This window comes from Aquarana catesbeiana, linkage group LG07, assembly GCF_042186555.1.
Source record: "Aquarana catesbeiana isolate 2022-GZ linkage group LG07, ASM4218655v1, whole genome shotgun sequence".
Taxonomy (NCBI): Eukaryota; Metazoa; Chordata; class Amphibia; order Anura; family Ranidae; genus Aquarana; species Aquarana catesbeiana.
Genome location: NC_133330.1, coordinates 141,416,781 through 141,433,344, shown reverse-complemented (window position 1 = coordinate 141,433,344; position 16,564 = coordinate 141,416,781). Strand labels below are relative to the sequence as shown.

At 41.0% G+C, this 16,564-nt stretch overlaps 1 protein-coding gene across 1 annotated transcript in view; it reads left to right on the top strand.

The window, feature by feature from the left end:
* ATF7IP (activating transcription factor 7 interacting protein) overlaps positions 1-16,564 on the top strand; it is a 192,471-nt gene that overhangs the window by 110,681 nt on the left and 65,226 nt on the right. Inside the window, 6 exon segments of the mRNA XM_073592710.1 lie at positions 898-1,013; positions 1,016-1,042; positions 5,397-5,531; positions 5,819-5,884; positions 9,824-9,912; positions 15,292-15,377. Of these exon segments, the coding sequence (XP_073448811.1) occupies positions 898-1,013; positions 1,016-1,042; positions 5,397-5,531; positions 5,819-5,884; positions 9,824-9,912; positions 15,292-15,377 (519 nt within the window).

Here is a 16,564-nt window from a genome sequence, read left to right as displayed (position 1 = left end):
TCCTATTTTAGTCGACTAAAATCGAATGAGTTTAGGTAAATTGTAATGCATTATTTGAGCAGAACCAATGAGACTGCTATTGTTAAGGGTCTCAAAAATTTGCACCCCCCAAGCCACTTAATAAATTTCAAACGTATATGGATATCCATAAGGTATACCAGAAAATTAAATATTAAAATGTATCTACTGTCTAATCCATTAATATCTATGGTCATGAGTCTAATAACATCAGGCATTTTCACGCCTTAGCTGGCAGAATCAAATAACGCAGACTCAGAGGGAGGCACTGAATGTGATGGTGGAATCAAGTGATTTTCTTCTTTCCACCCTTGGTGGAATCAAAGAATCGTATCTTGATCTATGGCCTGCTTTATGCAACCATAGATTAGTCAGTTTTATTTATTTATTTATTTATTTTTTTCGTTAAACAGCGGGTTGAATGAAAAATCTGACTCTATTTCCCCCATCAACACACTAAGTGGATGGGGGAAATCCTCTGCTGAGCTGTTGTATTTTGACAGCCTGGAGACATCCCCACCGTCAGAATACACTGATCAGCTTTGGAAGTTATAGCCAGCAGCTTTGATTGACTGGGAAAAATCCGACAGGGTGGTTTTACAGAAGTCGAACGTAGATCAAGTTTTTTGTACAACCTCTGTCTATATACATAGTTATAAATTTATTTGGTTCCTGCTAAGGTGATAGTTGTAGATGTATTTTTTTGTCCAGATGGCTGTATCATGTAAAATATTATAACAATTCATGGATGGTTGTGTTTTCTTATTAAAGTAGATTTTGTTTAGATATAATGGTGCTGTGTGTGGTTTTTTTTTTTTTTTTTTTTTCTTATAAATACAAGCAGAACTGTACATATTAATGGTTGGATTTTGTGGCTAGGTGAAGCACCCCAACGAAAGCGGTCAAAGTCTGAAGACATGGATGGCCAAAGCTCCAAGCGTAGGCGTTTTGAAGGTGAAGAATATGAAGCAGAACTTAAAGTTAAAATAACTGCAGTGATGATCTCAATCAGAAGTTGCAAAAGGTATGAAGTTTGGATTGTTACAAAAATGGTAAACATGGTTATCCTAGCGTTTTAAGCCCTCATGCGTGAGCGTTACAGTATTCAATTTTTGGCCTGTGACTTAACATATCAAAATTGGACTACAGCATATCCCTATGGGTGGCTGGATGTGCTTCCAGATATATCCTTCAACATCTGGTTCTGTTTCATGTTTGTCAGACTGAATGCAATAAGTATGTAGGTGGATGCACATTGCCTATACCTGCAACCTATAGAGATTACGTGGGTTCCTTGTTTTTATTCATCTTGTGAAAATCATAAACTGCACAGGTGTCACCTCTGTGACCTAGTTTCTGTTCTGATCCGACTCAGCAGAAGATTGTTCTGTGGAGCAAGAGGGTGCCTGTGTTAAGGGGGATCTTAGTGTTTTATTCAAATGGTAAAGATCTCTTTCAGATTAAATTGATTGTAAACCCTTACATATACTCAGTGAAGTGGCTATCTATCCTCAGGTGATGCACAAAGATGAAACAAATTCTACATAAGTTGTACCTGTGTGTCACCAGTCTTTTCTTCTCTACATCCAGCTAAAATGCAGAATTTATAAAGCTTGTCAGTAGGGATGGGCCGAACACCCCCGGTTTGGTTTGCACCAGAACATACCGAACAGGCAAAAAATTCGTCAGAACACACGGACAGTGTTAAAGTCTATGAGACACGAACATGAATAATCAAAAGTGCTAATTTTAAAGGCCTGTATGCAAGTTCTTGTCATAAGTGGAGACCTGGGTCCTGCCCCAGGGGACATGTATCATGCAAAAAAAGTTTTAAAGACGGCCGTTTTTTTTCAGGGAGCAGTGATTTTAATAATGCTTAAAGTGAAACCATAAAAGTGAAATATTCTTAAAACTTTGTACCTGGGGGTTGTCTATAGTATGCCTGTAAAGTGGCTCATTTTTCCCGTGTTTAGAACAGTCCCTGCACAAAATGACATTTCTAAGGGAAAAAAGTCATTTAAAAGTACTCGCGGCTATAATGAATTGTCTGTCCCCGCAATACAGATAAAAGCCATTGAAAAAATGGCATGGGATCCCCCCAGTCCATTACCAGGCCTTTTTGGGTCTGGTATGAATATTAAGGGGAACCCTGAGCCTTGTCCCCCCGAACCGAATGTGGGGACAAGGGCCTCATCACCACATTCCTTGCCCGGTGGTTGTGGGGGTCCTGCGGGCAGGGGGCTTATCGGAATCTGGAAGCCTCCTTTAACAAGGGGATCCCCAGAACCCCAGCCTCCCCCAACCCCCCCCCCCCCCCCCCCCCCCCCCGTGTGAAATGGTAACTGGGTACAAATGTACCCCTACCATTTTACAAAAAGTGTCAAAATGGTACAAAAGACAAGACACAGCTTGGGACAAGTCCTTTATTAAAAAATATAAAAATAAAAATGTCCACGAAGTCCATTTATCTTCTCTCGCTCCGCGACGGACCGAAAAATAACGCCACGACCGACCCGCCTCCCATGGGAGGCAACCGCCGTATGACGCGTCTTCGCTTTGACAGTTCTTATATGTATAAACTGAGGCGGGGCACACGGTGAAGTTCCCGGGTGACACCTCCCCTCTGAGCACAGGAACTTCCCCAGGTCACCCGGGAACATCACCAAATGGCCCCGCCCTTAGTCAGTCGGCGGAGCAAGAGAAGATGAATGGACTTCGTGGGACATTTTTATTTTTAAATAAAGAACTTGTCCCAAGCTGTGTCTTGTGTTTTGTACCATTTTGACACTTTTTTTGTGAAGTGGTAGGGGGACAATTGTACCCCGTTACCATTTCACACGGGGGGAGGCCGGGATCTGGGTGTCCCCTTGTTAAAGGGGGCTTCCAGATTCCGATAAGCCCCCTCCGCCCGCAGACCCCCACAACCACCAGGCAAGTGTTGTGGGGATGGGATCCTTGTCCCCCATTTTGTGCAGGGACTGTTCTAAACATGGGAAAATGCGCCACTTTACAGGCATACTATAGACACCCTCCCGGTACGAAATTTAAAGGAATATTTCACTTTTATTGTTTCACTTTAAGCATTATTAAAATCACTGCTCCCGAAAAAACAGCCGTCTTTAAAACTTTTTTTTTTTTTGCATTGATACATGTCTCCTGGGGCAGGACCGGGGTCCTCAAACACTTTTTTTTATGACAATAACTTGCATATAAGCCTTTAAAATGAACACTTTTTTGATTTTTTTTTCCTGTTAATGTCCCATAGACTTTAACGGTGTTCCGGCAGCTTTTGAATTTGCCCCGAACACTGCATATTGTTCAGTGTTCTGCAGAACATCTGAACAACCAAAGTTCGGCTCCGAACTTATGCTCGGGCTGAACCATTCGCCCATCCCTACTTGTCAGCTGTCAGAAAAAAGGGGACGGAAAGCTGAAGTTACTCCGCAGAGCTCAGTGAGGAGAGCTTTGAGCTGATTGGAGGGAAGAGACACCCCCTGCACACAGAAACCGAGCTGAGGCTGTCAATCATCCAGACTTGTAAATTTACTGAAAGCAAGTCAGATTAGCAGTGCTTTTTTTTATTTTATTTATTTCTTCTAGTAAAAGCACCAGCTATAAAAGTTGTAACTCATTTAAGCTACTTGCACACACAGGTGCAGCCAAAACTGTTTTAAATATGTGGCTGTATGCTGTACCGAGCTGTGGTCCCACTTAGAGCCTTATGCGTTTTAGGGATATGTGCCCGGAATGCAAATTGCTGTGTTCGGGTAATATGTCCCTGAACGCATGCAGCCCTAAGCATGAGTACTGCTTGGTGCAGCCTTCAACCACTGTGTTTTTCATACTGTCATAGATTTTGACAGGATTCTCATAGCAGTGCTGGACGCTACACTTGTGCTTCCCAGGTTGCTGGAAATGCTTTTATTTGACCTACTGAGATTTATTCCACCTCCAGATTGCTGCTGTTCACAGCTTTCACTGTTCCGTCATTCTGGTGTTGTATGAATCCCCCATTGTTCATTCACAGAACAGCCTTTAGTCTGTGAACTGTTCACAAAATACAAGGTGCTCTGTGAATGGACAAGGAGTAAGGTGCATAAACACTAGCTTGAGCTGCAGCTCTCAAAACCACAGTAAGATTTGATGTTCAGCAAAAGCTGTACTATCTAGCATGAATATGGAGCAGCAATCTGGACATGGGATAAACCTCAGCAAAAGGTAGCTTAATACAAAGGGCTGATTTGTTTGTGAAGGAAATATATGAATACATGCATTCCTCCAGATGTTTACACAAATGCTGTTGCATTTGCTCACACATAGTCCATAATCTTGGGTTTGGAAGTATCTAAATCGGGGAATATATGAATGATATCTTAACAGTTTGCTAGAAGGGAGAGGCGATATGAATTATTGCGTGCCAAACTTTGTGCTCTAAGGTCTGAAAGGATGGTCCCATATCTGCCACCAGGAGATGGAGAGTATAACGCCCATTCTTCTGGGTTTTTTTTTTTTTTTGCCATCTGTGCCCCCCATAGTGGAGATTTTCCTTCACTTGCTGTCACATAGCCAAAGCAGGAAGTTAGAGGAAATCTCTTCAAAGTGAGGGAATCCCAGTGTATCACTGGGGTCATCAGAACTAGTGTCCCCTCTATTACTTTCCTGGTGATAAACCAAAACCCAGGATTTTCAATGAAAGTGGTAAACGGCACAAATGGGGGGTTGATTTACTAAAGGCAAATAGACTGCTCTCTGCAATGCAGTTGCTCCAGAGCTTCGTAAATTAGGTAAAGCTTCACTTTGCAAAGAATACCCAATCACCTGTAAGGAAAATTTAAAAAAACAGTATTTTTGCTTGCATGTGATTGGATGATTGAAGCCAGCAGAGCTCCTGCTCATTTACTATGCTCTGGATCAACTGCTATTGCAAAAAGAACAGGTGTTCTATACCCTCTCCAATCTATCGAGACGAAAAACAGTGTTGCCTTTAGCAACAATTAATGGATGGCACTGAGGAGAGCCTTTCCGTGACAGAAATTCAGTGCCCTTTTCATTTTCGGTGAGATGCCCCAAAAAATACCTTCCTTCCTAGCCATCTAATATAACCTGCCAATTGCCCTGCCTCTCCTTGTAATGGAAATTAACAGATTAGGCCAGCCATAATGCAATTAAAAGTAAATGCAATGATCTTTTAATACCCCGTTCTGTTGCTGTGTTTGTACAAGGTGAGAGGCTGATTGTGGATACAGTACTGGAATATACTCAAACAATTCAAAATCACTCTGTGCTGCTTAGAAAGCCAGTTAAGAACATGCTTAGAAATCTGCAAATATATTGCATGTTTGTGAAAAGTACTGCAATAACACTCATTTTATCTGTAGGTGATTCAGAGGATGTTTGAGGAAAAACTAAGTGCCTTGCAATGTGCAGACTTTGATAAAGCAATAGCAGACTTGAAAACACGAGTGGAAAAAATTGAATGCAAAAAACATGAGAATGTTCTGCATTCCATACAGGTAATATATAATGTTTAATACTAATGTCTGGTAACAAGTAAGGGTTTTTTTGTCTATTTTCTGGTCAACTTTTTAAGGCACAAAAAGCCAATTTTCTAACCTGCATTAGAATAGTGCACATAGATTTTGTGTGTGTACCGTTCTTCTTTCAGATCAGTATTTCCAGACTTGATAACGAGATATATATATATATATATATATATATATATATATATATATATATATATATATATATATATATATATATATATATATATATATATATATATAATATATAATTTTTTTAGGCGAAAATCACACGGCTGACAAAACGCTTTGGAGCTGCTAAAGAAGACCTTAAGAGGAGACCTGAGGTAATGCATATCTCTGAAATTATTCTTTATGACTTTTCTTTGTTGCGTGCAGCATCTGATTACTTATAGAAAAACTGGTGTTTGCTGTGCTTCTCACTCTGCTCTAAAAACATGTAAATTGTGGTTCTCTTAGCGGCTGAATGTGATCGATCTATCTACCGGCCACTTTATTAGGTATACCTGTTCAATTGCTTGGTAACCCAAATTGCTAATCAGCCAATCACATGGCAGTAACTCAATGCATTTAGACATCTAGACTTGCTGAAGTTCAAACCGAGCATCAGAATGGGGAAAAAAATGGGTTTTAAGTGACTTTGAACGTGGCATGGTTGTTACTACTAGATGGGTTGGTCTGAGCATTTCAAAAACTGCTAATCTACTGGGATTTTCACGCACACACCATCTCTAGGGTTTACAGAGAATGGTCCGAAAAAGAGAAAATATCCAGTGAGTGGCAGTTGTGTGGACAAAAATGCCTTGATGTCAGGAGAATGGGCAGACTGGTTAGAGATAGGCAACAGTAACTCAAATAACCACTCATTACAACTAAGGTATGCAGAATACCATCTCTCAACGCACAACACATTGAACTTTGAAGCAGATGGGTTACAGCAGCAGAAAACCACCCCGGGTGCCACTCCTGTCAGCTAAGCACCGGAAACTGAGGCTACAATTCGCACAGGCTCACCAAAATTGGACAATTAAAAGATTGATGTAAAGAAAAAAAACATGATGGCATGGATCCATCCTGCCTTGTATCAACGGTTCAGGCTGGTGGTGGTGTAATGGTGTGGGTGATATTTTCGTGGCACACTTTGGGCCCTTTAGAACCAATTGAGCATTGTTAAAATGCCACGGCCTACCTGAATATTGTTGCTGACCATGTCCATCCCTTTATGACTACAGTGTACCCATCTTATGATGGCTAGTTCCAGCAGGATCATGCACCATGTCACAAAGCTCAAATCATCTCAAACTGGTTTCTCAAACATGACAATAAGTTCACAATACTCCAATGGCCTCCACAGTCATTTGGTGCCAATCCAATAGAGCACCTTTTGGGATGTGGTGGAAGGAGATTTGCATCATGAATGTGTGCAGCCGACACAGACTCACGCAGTTGCTGCAAATATCATGTCAATATGGACCAAAATCTCTAGAGAAGGTTTCCAACACCTTGTTGAATCTATGCCATGAAGAACTAAGATAGTTCTGAAGGCAAAAGGGGGTCCAACCCGATACCTAATAAAGTGGTGTGTGTGGCTTTGCATGTGACTAAATAATTAATCAGAGGCCACCAGACCTTTTTCTAGATGAAAAATGTACATCTAGATCCAGGTTGTAGATAGAAAAGGCACTTTCCTGAAAACTTTACTTTGGCTATGCAGTGCAAAGCATCAGGTTCACCTTAATACAGGCCTCCACAAAGGCACATACTTTCTCTTTAGCTGCTAGAAAGGAAAGTGTTCTGTAAGCAAAGTCATCAGTGGAAGCTTACAAAGTGCTATGGACTCCTGTGCAAAAGGTGCTGACATGGAGTGAGTCCTGTGCTTTCTAAATCTGAAAGTAATGGATGATTTATGGCAGGTTAGTTAATAAAGTAGATTTATGTTGCTGGGGAGTAAAGGCAAGTATACACATTGCTAGGATAGGTGGAGTAAAGCAAACAAGTTACTTTTGCCCAAATGAGTATGACTTCAACATTTTCACAAGTTTGTGATAAATTCTAAATGACATTTGAGTTGATTTACTAAAGAGTAGAAGTTAGAGCACTTTCCCTTTAAACATGTAAAAAGCAATGTTTTGCACTGTGCTACTATGAAGCACTCTGTAGCGGGAATGCAAGCCTATGAAATTGACCCGTTTCCAGCAGTAAACTGAAACCTGCTAAAGAATCGGCATTGTTTTAAAACTGCACTGCCACTTGAGTGGAGGGGGCTCTGGAGAACAATAGGCTGAACACATAGCATCAGCCCTGCCATGTGTTGGACTGAGCACCGCTGCCCCAAATCTGTTACACACTGGGGTTGATTTACTAAAACTGAGTGCAAAATCTGGTGCAGTTCTGTATAGAAACCAATTGGCTTCCAGGTTTTATTGTCAAAGCTTAATTTAAACAAGCTGCTGTTAGAAGCTGATTGGCTACCATGCACAGCTGCACCAGATTTTACACACTCCGGTTTTAGTAAATCGACCCCACTAACCGACAAATGCTTCATGGTAGATATAGCCCTGTGGATATCTTGTGAATTTATGTGTTACATGGAACACAAGTTTAAAGTGGTTGTAAACCCAGTTTTTTTTTTTTTTTTTTTTTTTTTTTTAAGTATCACCTGGCAGACATAGCATAGCATACTAGCTCATTATGTAATAATCACCTGAGATTGAAGCCCTCACTGCGGTGCCCGTACCCGGCTCCGGCGGCCAACATACCTCCCGGGGGTTACTTCCGGGTATCGCGGCTCTGGCGCTGTGATTGGCCGGAACTTCGATGACGTCAGTGCCGCGCATGCGCGTGGTAACGGCACACTCACTGAAACAATGGCACATACATACACCCTTGCTTGAATTTCCATACCCTAACTGGGGAAAACCAGGTGCAAGGGAACTGTGGCAAAAGTTCATTAAATTAGCTGAGTGAGGGAGAGAAACTGGGGAGAAGAGAAACCTTGGAATACTAGTTAATTCCAGTGTGCCAAGGTGTATTTGCTCTGGAAGTATAAATCGCTTCTAATGTTGGGTGTCCTACAGTGCGTGTGGCTGTTGCTGCGATATGTAAAACGTTTAGGTTTGTGAGTATTTTACATTTTAGAATAGGGTGCCTTGAGATTGCATAATTTCAAAGGTTGAGACACACTGATATAAGGAATAAAACGCCTCCAGCACTTACATGCCCACTCCAGTAGATCACTGGGTATTTCTTGGGCATTCTGACATCGAGCCCCTGTTGCCTAACGTTGCAAGGCTGCCAACTTGTATGCGGTCCATACTTTCTCCCAAGTGCTACCGTAGATGTCCAAGCTTCTGTAATGTAGATTTTGACTGCAATGTTCTTACAGTGGCACTCTGAATTGGGTCCATTGACCCTTTGTCAGGCCTGTTGGCACAGTTCTGTTTGCTCTGTTAGAGGTATTTTCACTTGTAAATTTTATATCTTGGTGGACACATGCCACTCTCTCCTCCTCCCTCCTCCCTCCTCCCTCCTCCCTCCTCCCTCCCTTGCTTAAAAAAAAAAGTAGGTTTCAATGAGTGGGGCAGAGTTATGGGGTACACCCTGTTAGCATGTTCAGCAAAGCTTTGCCTGTGATCACTCGCCTGAAGGTAGCAGCCTTTAAACCAGGATCTATGAATATATATAGCTTGTGTTCTATCCTGTATTGTAAGATATGGACTTTTACAAGTAAGGCTTCATGTACATGGGACGTTTTTACAACCTCTCCTGTATGATTTAACTTGACAGATGGTAACCCACGTTTTATAAAACGTACGTTTTGCCGCGTTTACATGCCACGTTTAGCGGCATTTGCGTTTAGAAGCGTTTGGCGATTGAAGTGCCCGTAAGCTTCTGAACGCATTTTTTTGCGTTCCAAAAAAATGCCTCTAAAATCAACTGCCTAGAAATTACTGTAAACAACCCTGTGTACATGGACAGATTAGATAATATGGAGGAGAGTTCAGGGGCAGTTGAAAAACTCCCAACTGTTTCTAAGCGTCCGTTTACTAGCAGCAGTGTACATGAGGCCCAAGTCCAAAGTTCATCAATTTTTTATGAAAAAATAGAAGATGAATTAAAATATGGGCATGTAATATACCGTAGCAACAAAAGAATGTCGCGTGGAGAAAATGAAGAATAAATGCAGCTATTATTTTGTCATATCTGAAATATTTTTGCTTCACTGGCCGGTATTTAATAAAAATTTTCTTGCATATCAAATACAGCAAACTACAGTTAACCAGACTGCATCACCAGGAAAGTCTGTAGTAATGGATTTAACTTCAAGCTCTAACTCCAATACAGTAGGTTACAGGTAAGCTGGAATAAACAACTGATTACTTTAAAGTGGTATTTAAGTGATGTCAGATAATATATAAATCTATAGATCTAGATCTCGCTCTCGCTCTCTCTCTCGTTTTGCAAAGAGCAGCTCATGGTTCTTCCTCTGCTGTGTGTACCCCTATAGATAACAACTTTCTATGGGGACACTCGTACAGGCTTAATCCCGAGTCCTGCTTATGTCCATAGACAAAGACAGCATGGCTATATTCTGCCTCCTCTCCCTCTTCACAGGATTCGATTGACATCAGCAGCTAAGTATTGAGGTGGGGGGGGGGGGGGGGGCGGGGCTGGGTAGATCCTCCTTACAAAAGGTTTTTACCTTTTTAATGCAGAGAATGCATTCATTTCGAAAACTTGAAACCTTTTGAACCAATTTAAGCCGAAGTGTTGTCCAGAGGTATCTCAGTTGCACCTTCATCCAGTGTGTAGGCACCCTAAGGCTGGGAGTGTTACTGACCAGATCATCAGGTGAAAATAGAGGGAGGAGGGATGGAAAAAAAAAAACAAATCCAGCCACCACATCAAAACACTGGTAAGCTGCAATAAGTTTTTTTTTTTTGTTTGTTTTTGGGTTTAGCCACTTGACCTCCTGAAGATTTACCCTCTGCTCTGTTTTGCGATATGGCACTACATTATTTTAACTGGCAATTGCGTGGGCGTACGACGCTGTATCCAATTAATTTTAATGTAATTTTTTTCCCCATAAATAGAGCTTTCTTTTGGTGGTATTTGATCACCTCAACGGTTTTCATTTTTTGCGCTATAAACCGAGCAATAATTTTGAAGAAAAAAACTATTTTTTACTTTCTGCTATAAAGCACATCCAATAAAAAGAAATGTAAAAAATCCCAATAAGTGGTTTTTTTATTGGTTTGCGCAAAAGTTATCGCGTCTACAAACTATGGGATATTTTTATGACTTTTTTTTTTTTTTTTTGTTATTAGTAATGGCTGTGATCAGCGTTTTTTTTTGTTTTTGTTTTTTTTTTTTTTTTTTTTGTTTTTTTTCCAGGACTGCGTCAATTCGGAAACTTACACTGTTAGGGAAAGGTTTAATATCAGGGGCGATTAAAGGGTTAAGTGTATCAATAGGGGGTGCTTGCTAACACTGTGGGGGATTGTCTGACTGACTGGATGAAGACCGAGATCTGTGTGTCTGCTTAGCTGGAACACAAGATCTTCGTCTTCCCTGTCAGAACTGCAAACTGCCTTGTTTACATAGGCAGATCGCCATTCTGCCTTGCTCGAACTATCACGGGTGGCCGGTGGTCATAGAGTACGCCAGACCTGCTGATTGGCTCCCCCTCTGTCCAATCAGCGCATGCCCCCAGTGTCTATTGCACAACATCATTCTGCACAATAGAGCTGACCTGTCACAGTACATCTGCGGTGGGCAGTCAGCAAGTGGTTAACTGACAATTGCATGGTCATGCAATGCTGTACCCAAATATTTGTCATTTTTTTTCCCTACAAATGGTTTTCTTTTGGTGGTATTTGATTACCACTGTGGGTGTTTTTTTTTCTTTTTTGTTTTTTTTTTTTTTGTTTTTTTGTTTTTTTTTTTTTGTTTTTTTTGGCGCTATGAACAAAAAGACTGACCATTTTGAAAAAAACTATTTTTTACATTCTGCTATAAAACCTATCCTATAATTTAAAAAAAAAAAAAAGATATCCTTTTAATTTTAGGGCCAATATATATAGTCCTAAAAATATTATTCTATAGATATCTGTTCTGCGTGTCTGCCCGATGATCAGTGGGTGCCAGTGGACATCCATTGCTTGGCACCCACAGATCGGCTTCTGTTGTGAGTAATTGCAGCAGAAGCCGTGCGTGTGCGCCCCCTAGGTGCAAGTACAGAATCACATGTGTATATTTATGTGATTCTGCACAGGAGGGCCATCCTGTAGCAGTATATTTTCTATGGGGCGGTCAGGTAGTGGTACCCTATGTGCCTTCTGTACCATGTACTTGTATTAAAGAAAAAAAAAAAAAAAAAAGTATCCTTCTTTGTAGTGCTTCCTTTGTGTGAAATCCCTGGTGTTCCTGCCAGTCCCTCTGCTTTCCTAAAGAGACCATTTGCCACCCAAGGACTTTCCTAGATGTCCTTGAGTTGCAGTGGTTATTCCAGGATGATGCCTGCAACCTTTTGCAGTGGTTATTCCTGGGATGATACCTGCAAACTTTTTTTTTTTTTTTTTTTTTGGCAGGATAGGCTTTTTTGTAAAGGTGATCCAGCGGCTCCCCTTCCGCTGCTTTCCCGGGCTCGCCGTCCCACCGGGGAACCTGGGATTTCAGCCGGTGTTTAAACTGGCTGACCTTTAGAGATGATCAATGTCCCCGATCATCATTATGGTCTAAGAGACCGGAAGTAACTAGTAATTTGTCAGTTATGGCTTTGTGTGTACTGGCTGGTGGCCAATCAGTCTGATCGGCTGTTTTGGAGGCCTCTCCATAAAGAGGACCTGTTGCAACCGATGCTCTCAAAAGGTATGTTTATCATTCCTTGTGATACTAATAAAGATGATCAAAAATAAAAAGTGTTATTTTTTTTTTTTAAATGTAAAAAAAGCTCCTGTCCCCCTGTGCTCACGTGCAAAGGCGAATGGATGCGCATATCATACATGCATATGTTAACGGCGTTCGAACCACACGTGCGGTATCGACGAGAGCGTTGTAGCGAGACCAATAATTGTAGCACCACACTTCTTGTGTAATTCTAAACTGGTAACCTGTAGAGGCTTTTAAAGTGTTGCCTATGGAGAGTAAGCACCATAGTTTGGCGCTGTTCCATGGGGCGTTCGCAATTTGTGTGACATGTTTGGTATCTATTTACATGGCGTAACATCATCATCTTTTAGATTTTACTAAACTATAGGTATTATATTGTGTTTTTGCACATTAAAACTCATTACATTGTATTTCCCCCAAAAAATTTGAAAAACTGCCACACAAATATTGTGTGACATAAAACCTTGCAAAACCCACCATTTTGTTCTCTAGGGCCTCTGCTTAAAAAAATGTTTGGGTTCTTTTTTTTTCCTCCTAAATGCCCCTGCTTATAAACAACCTATAAATGCCTTTGTGCACGGCCACTTAGGCAAACATGCAGTGGCATTTCTAGGCAAAAAAAGCCGGACGTCCCACAGAGGAGTAGTGTTGCCATCTAACAGGCGTATGTGCTGCCACCTTATGGTGTTTTCTATTATAACACCTCTTTTGACTTTATTATAGTGACAGCTTTACAGAAAATGAGGGATTTGAGTCAGTTTAATTTGTTTCAGGTTTTTTTTTTATACACTTTTTAAAAAAAAAAATGTTTCACTTATTAAACAGTCTGTGTTTCTATAAGTAAATGGTTGCATAACAAGTATTCAATATTGATGCATATTTAATTAGTGTAACCTAAAGTCATAGTTATCACAACTGTCTGCCATGTAGTTTTGGGGCAAATGTTTATTAACCACTTGAAGACAGCCTAACGTGTGTGTATATATGTGTGTATGTATGTGTGTGTGTGTGTGTATATGTGTATATATATATATATATATATATATATATATATATAATGTATTTGGCACTTTCAAGTGGTATACCAGGATCATGCTTACAGCTACAAGCCTCATCCCCGGTAATTTATTTTTATTTTTATGTAAAAACCATCCTGGCGGATAATTAGCCGCTGGATTGCTTTTACAGGCGACAAGGGGGTAGTCGACCACCGGTGCCTAACCAGGCTCTACTGTCCCACTGGCGAGCCCTGAAAAAAGCCGGCTTGCCATAAAGCTGATCGAGGATCGGAAGGTAAATGATGAGGTAGAGAACAGGGTTGGTGATGTCACCATCTCTTGCTTGTCAAATCAGAACACTTTCACTGAGAAAATCCAAGGTGTTCTGCGAATGGTAGCACAGGACCTGGAAACTCACTACTATCACTGTAATGTTACAAAGTACTACAGTGATTTTTGGATTCCCTAGTAGGGAAATATACATCCATACATACATGTAAATGTGTAATACAGATCTACCTGGCATTAAGCTTAACAGTAAACTTGGATGTTTTGTGTATAGATATACCTATAGATGTGCTGTATAGATTTGATACAGTTATTGATACTGTTTCAAAAATGAATTGTATAAACTATGCAATAGGGATTTCAATTGCCGTCATTTTATTCTGTATGTCCCCTGCTTGCAAAAAGTGTATATTTTGGATGTTTTTCATGCAAAAAAAAAATACTTTAGCATGTGTACGAGAAAAATGAGGGGGTTTGGGTTTCTGGCAACAAAAGGGTCAAATCATTCCTTTCAATGCCATTAAAGTTTTAGAATTAAGTGTCCGTTTTTAAAATGTAATAAATCTTTTTCAGTAAAAAAATAAAAAACTATAGTGGATTTCTAAAGCTGGGTACACACTGATTGAAAATCGGCTGGTTCCCATAGAAGCCACTGGCTTTTGTTAAAGGAACATGCTGGAAAACCAGCATTCGATCTGTGTATTCTGAAGGGGGGGTGGATTTAGGGGAGGGGAGTTCCCCTCTATGAATACAATAGCACTGCAGGGGAGATTGCAGCACCAAAATTTCATTTGCTGCTGATCAGTCATTGGTCAGTTTGTTTTAGTCTTTTCTGGGTTGAAAGAAAAAAAATTTTAAAAAAGCTTGCGGTGTGTACCGGGCTTAAGACCTTAAAGTGTTAACCCAATAAAAAATTCCTGGTCCCTTAAAGCAGATGAGACAGCACAGTGTCTGTGCTGTGTAATCTGCCCCCATCTAAACTGTAAAAAAAAACCTTCCACTTCCTTTATCCCTTCTCTGTACTGACCACCGTGGTCACGGTGCGTCCCTCCATAATACGCAGCTCTGCTCTCCGCTCTCCCCCCGCCCCCTCCTCTCTGCCTGTCATCTGCGTCTGTCTCCGCCTGCGTTAGTCCTTTATCAAAATGCGCGTTGTAAATACTGATTTAGCAAGATCTTCAGGTCGGTCACATGACTCTTGGCCAATTTCCAGGGCTACTGCAGGAGAGGCTTAGCGGCCATGTGATCTCCCCAGCTGATGTCCAGAGGGTGATCTCGGCCCCTCCTGCAGAAGTCATATATCAGATTTATACAGCTGCCGCGAGTCATGTGACCGGCCTGAAGATCGTTCTAAATGGGTATTTAAAAAGCTTGTTTTTATAAGAGACTATTGCAGTGTGCTATGCCAGGCTCTAATAGAGGGTCTGGCACTGTTTTGTGTTCTTTGGGTTAACAAACAGTTACAATATTTTTTTTTTTTTTTTTTTCCCCCCAGCTTGTTGAGCTTATAAGTTCTGTTTGACCGATGGACTTAAATGATTTCCTTTGTTCTGTAGGAGTGCAGGCACTGTGAGACAAATGTTAGAATCAAAACGAAGTGTGGGAGAAACGACTTCAGCAAATTTGCAGATATCCACTGCTGGTAAGACACTAATACACACTTGTTTGACTATCACCCATTGGTGGACACAGGAATTATATTACAGTTGAGTTATTCTGCACCTACAGAAGTTTGGGACATTTTTCAGTGTTTAAAGGGATTGAACACCTTTTCTTCAGCATTTTGAAAAAATTAACACCCTTTCTTGCAAGCCTTGTAACTTTGGTGACTTGACTCAAGATTTATTTTCTAAGCTGCTGAAGTGTGGTTGTGTGTGTGGTGACTTTATTCATTACTCATTGTGTACTGCTGCTTTAAGAACTAAAGGCAAAACTTTTTTACATTTGAAATGAGAGTAAAGGATGGTTATAACCCCTGTAGTGTTCTCCCACCCTTCCCCATCTGTTGAGATGTCCCTTCACTTTCAGGACAAATGGAGAGGGTGAATCTCCCAAATGGGGACACAGACCGCAGTAAAAACCTGAACTATGTTCAAATCCCACTCCACTCTATCCAAAAGTCAAAAAATAAAAGAAAATTACCCTCAGTTATACCTTAGGCAGGCCTCTACATAGTAGCTTTCCAGATTGGCAGCTCCTCGGTACTAGCTTTGAAGGCCTTACCCCATTGGAAAAGTGTAGGGTTAGACTGGTCTCCCTGTTGGCTTTCCAGACCTAAGTGTATTGGTAAGTTAGCCACAGAGCGCTGTACAGGTCCAATGCCATGACAGCAATAGGAGTTTCATAGTCTTTAAGGTTGACTAAAGACATCAGCCTATCCAGTTTGACCCGTGTGGGTATGTGTATGCATTTGTCTCTAACACTTCCCATGTCACTGTATACTGGTTACAGTAAGATGCCCATTTAAAAAAATAAATTGTTTTAAAACTATCGATACTTCCCGATGACACCGATTGTGGGAGGGAGTTTCACATCCTTACCATTCGAACCGTAAAGAACCCCTTGTGCAGTTTAAAGCGAGCCATAGATGGATCAAATCTTGGCCGATACAGCAGGAACCGGCCAAGGTTTGTTCCATCTATGGGCAGGCTTATTTTACCCTGGTCGATCCATCAATTGACTTGGGCACAACTAGCATATCAGATTGTTAGCATGAGATTATTGCCAGCGGCTATAGCCACTAGCAGTAATTACTGTGTTCTGGCAGGGGCGGCTCCTTGTATTGTCAGCAAATACGGAGATTAAACCATTTATACCAACCTCTATCGT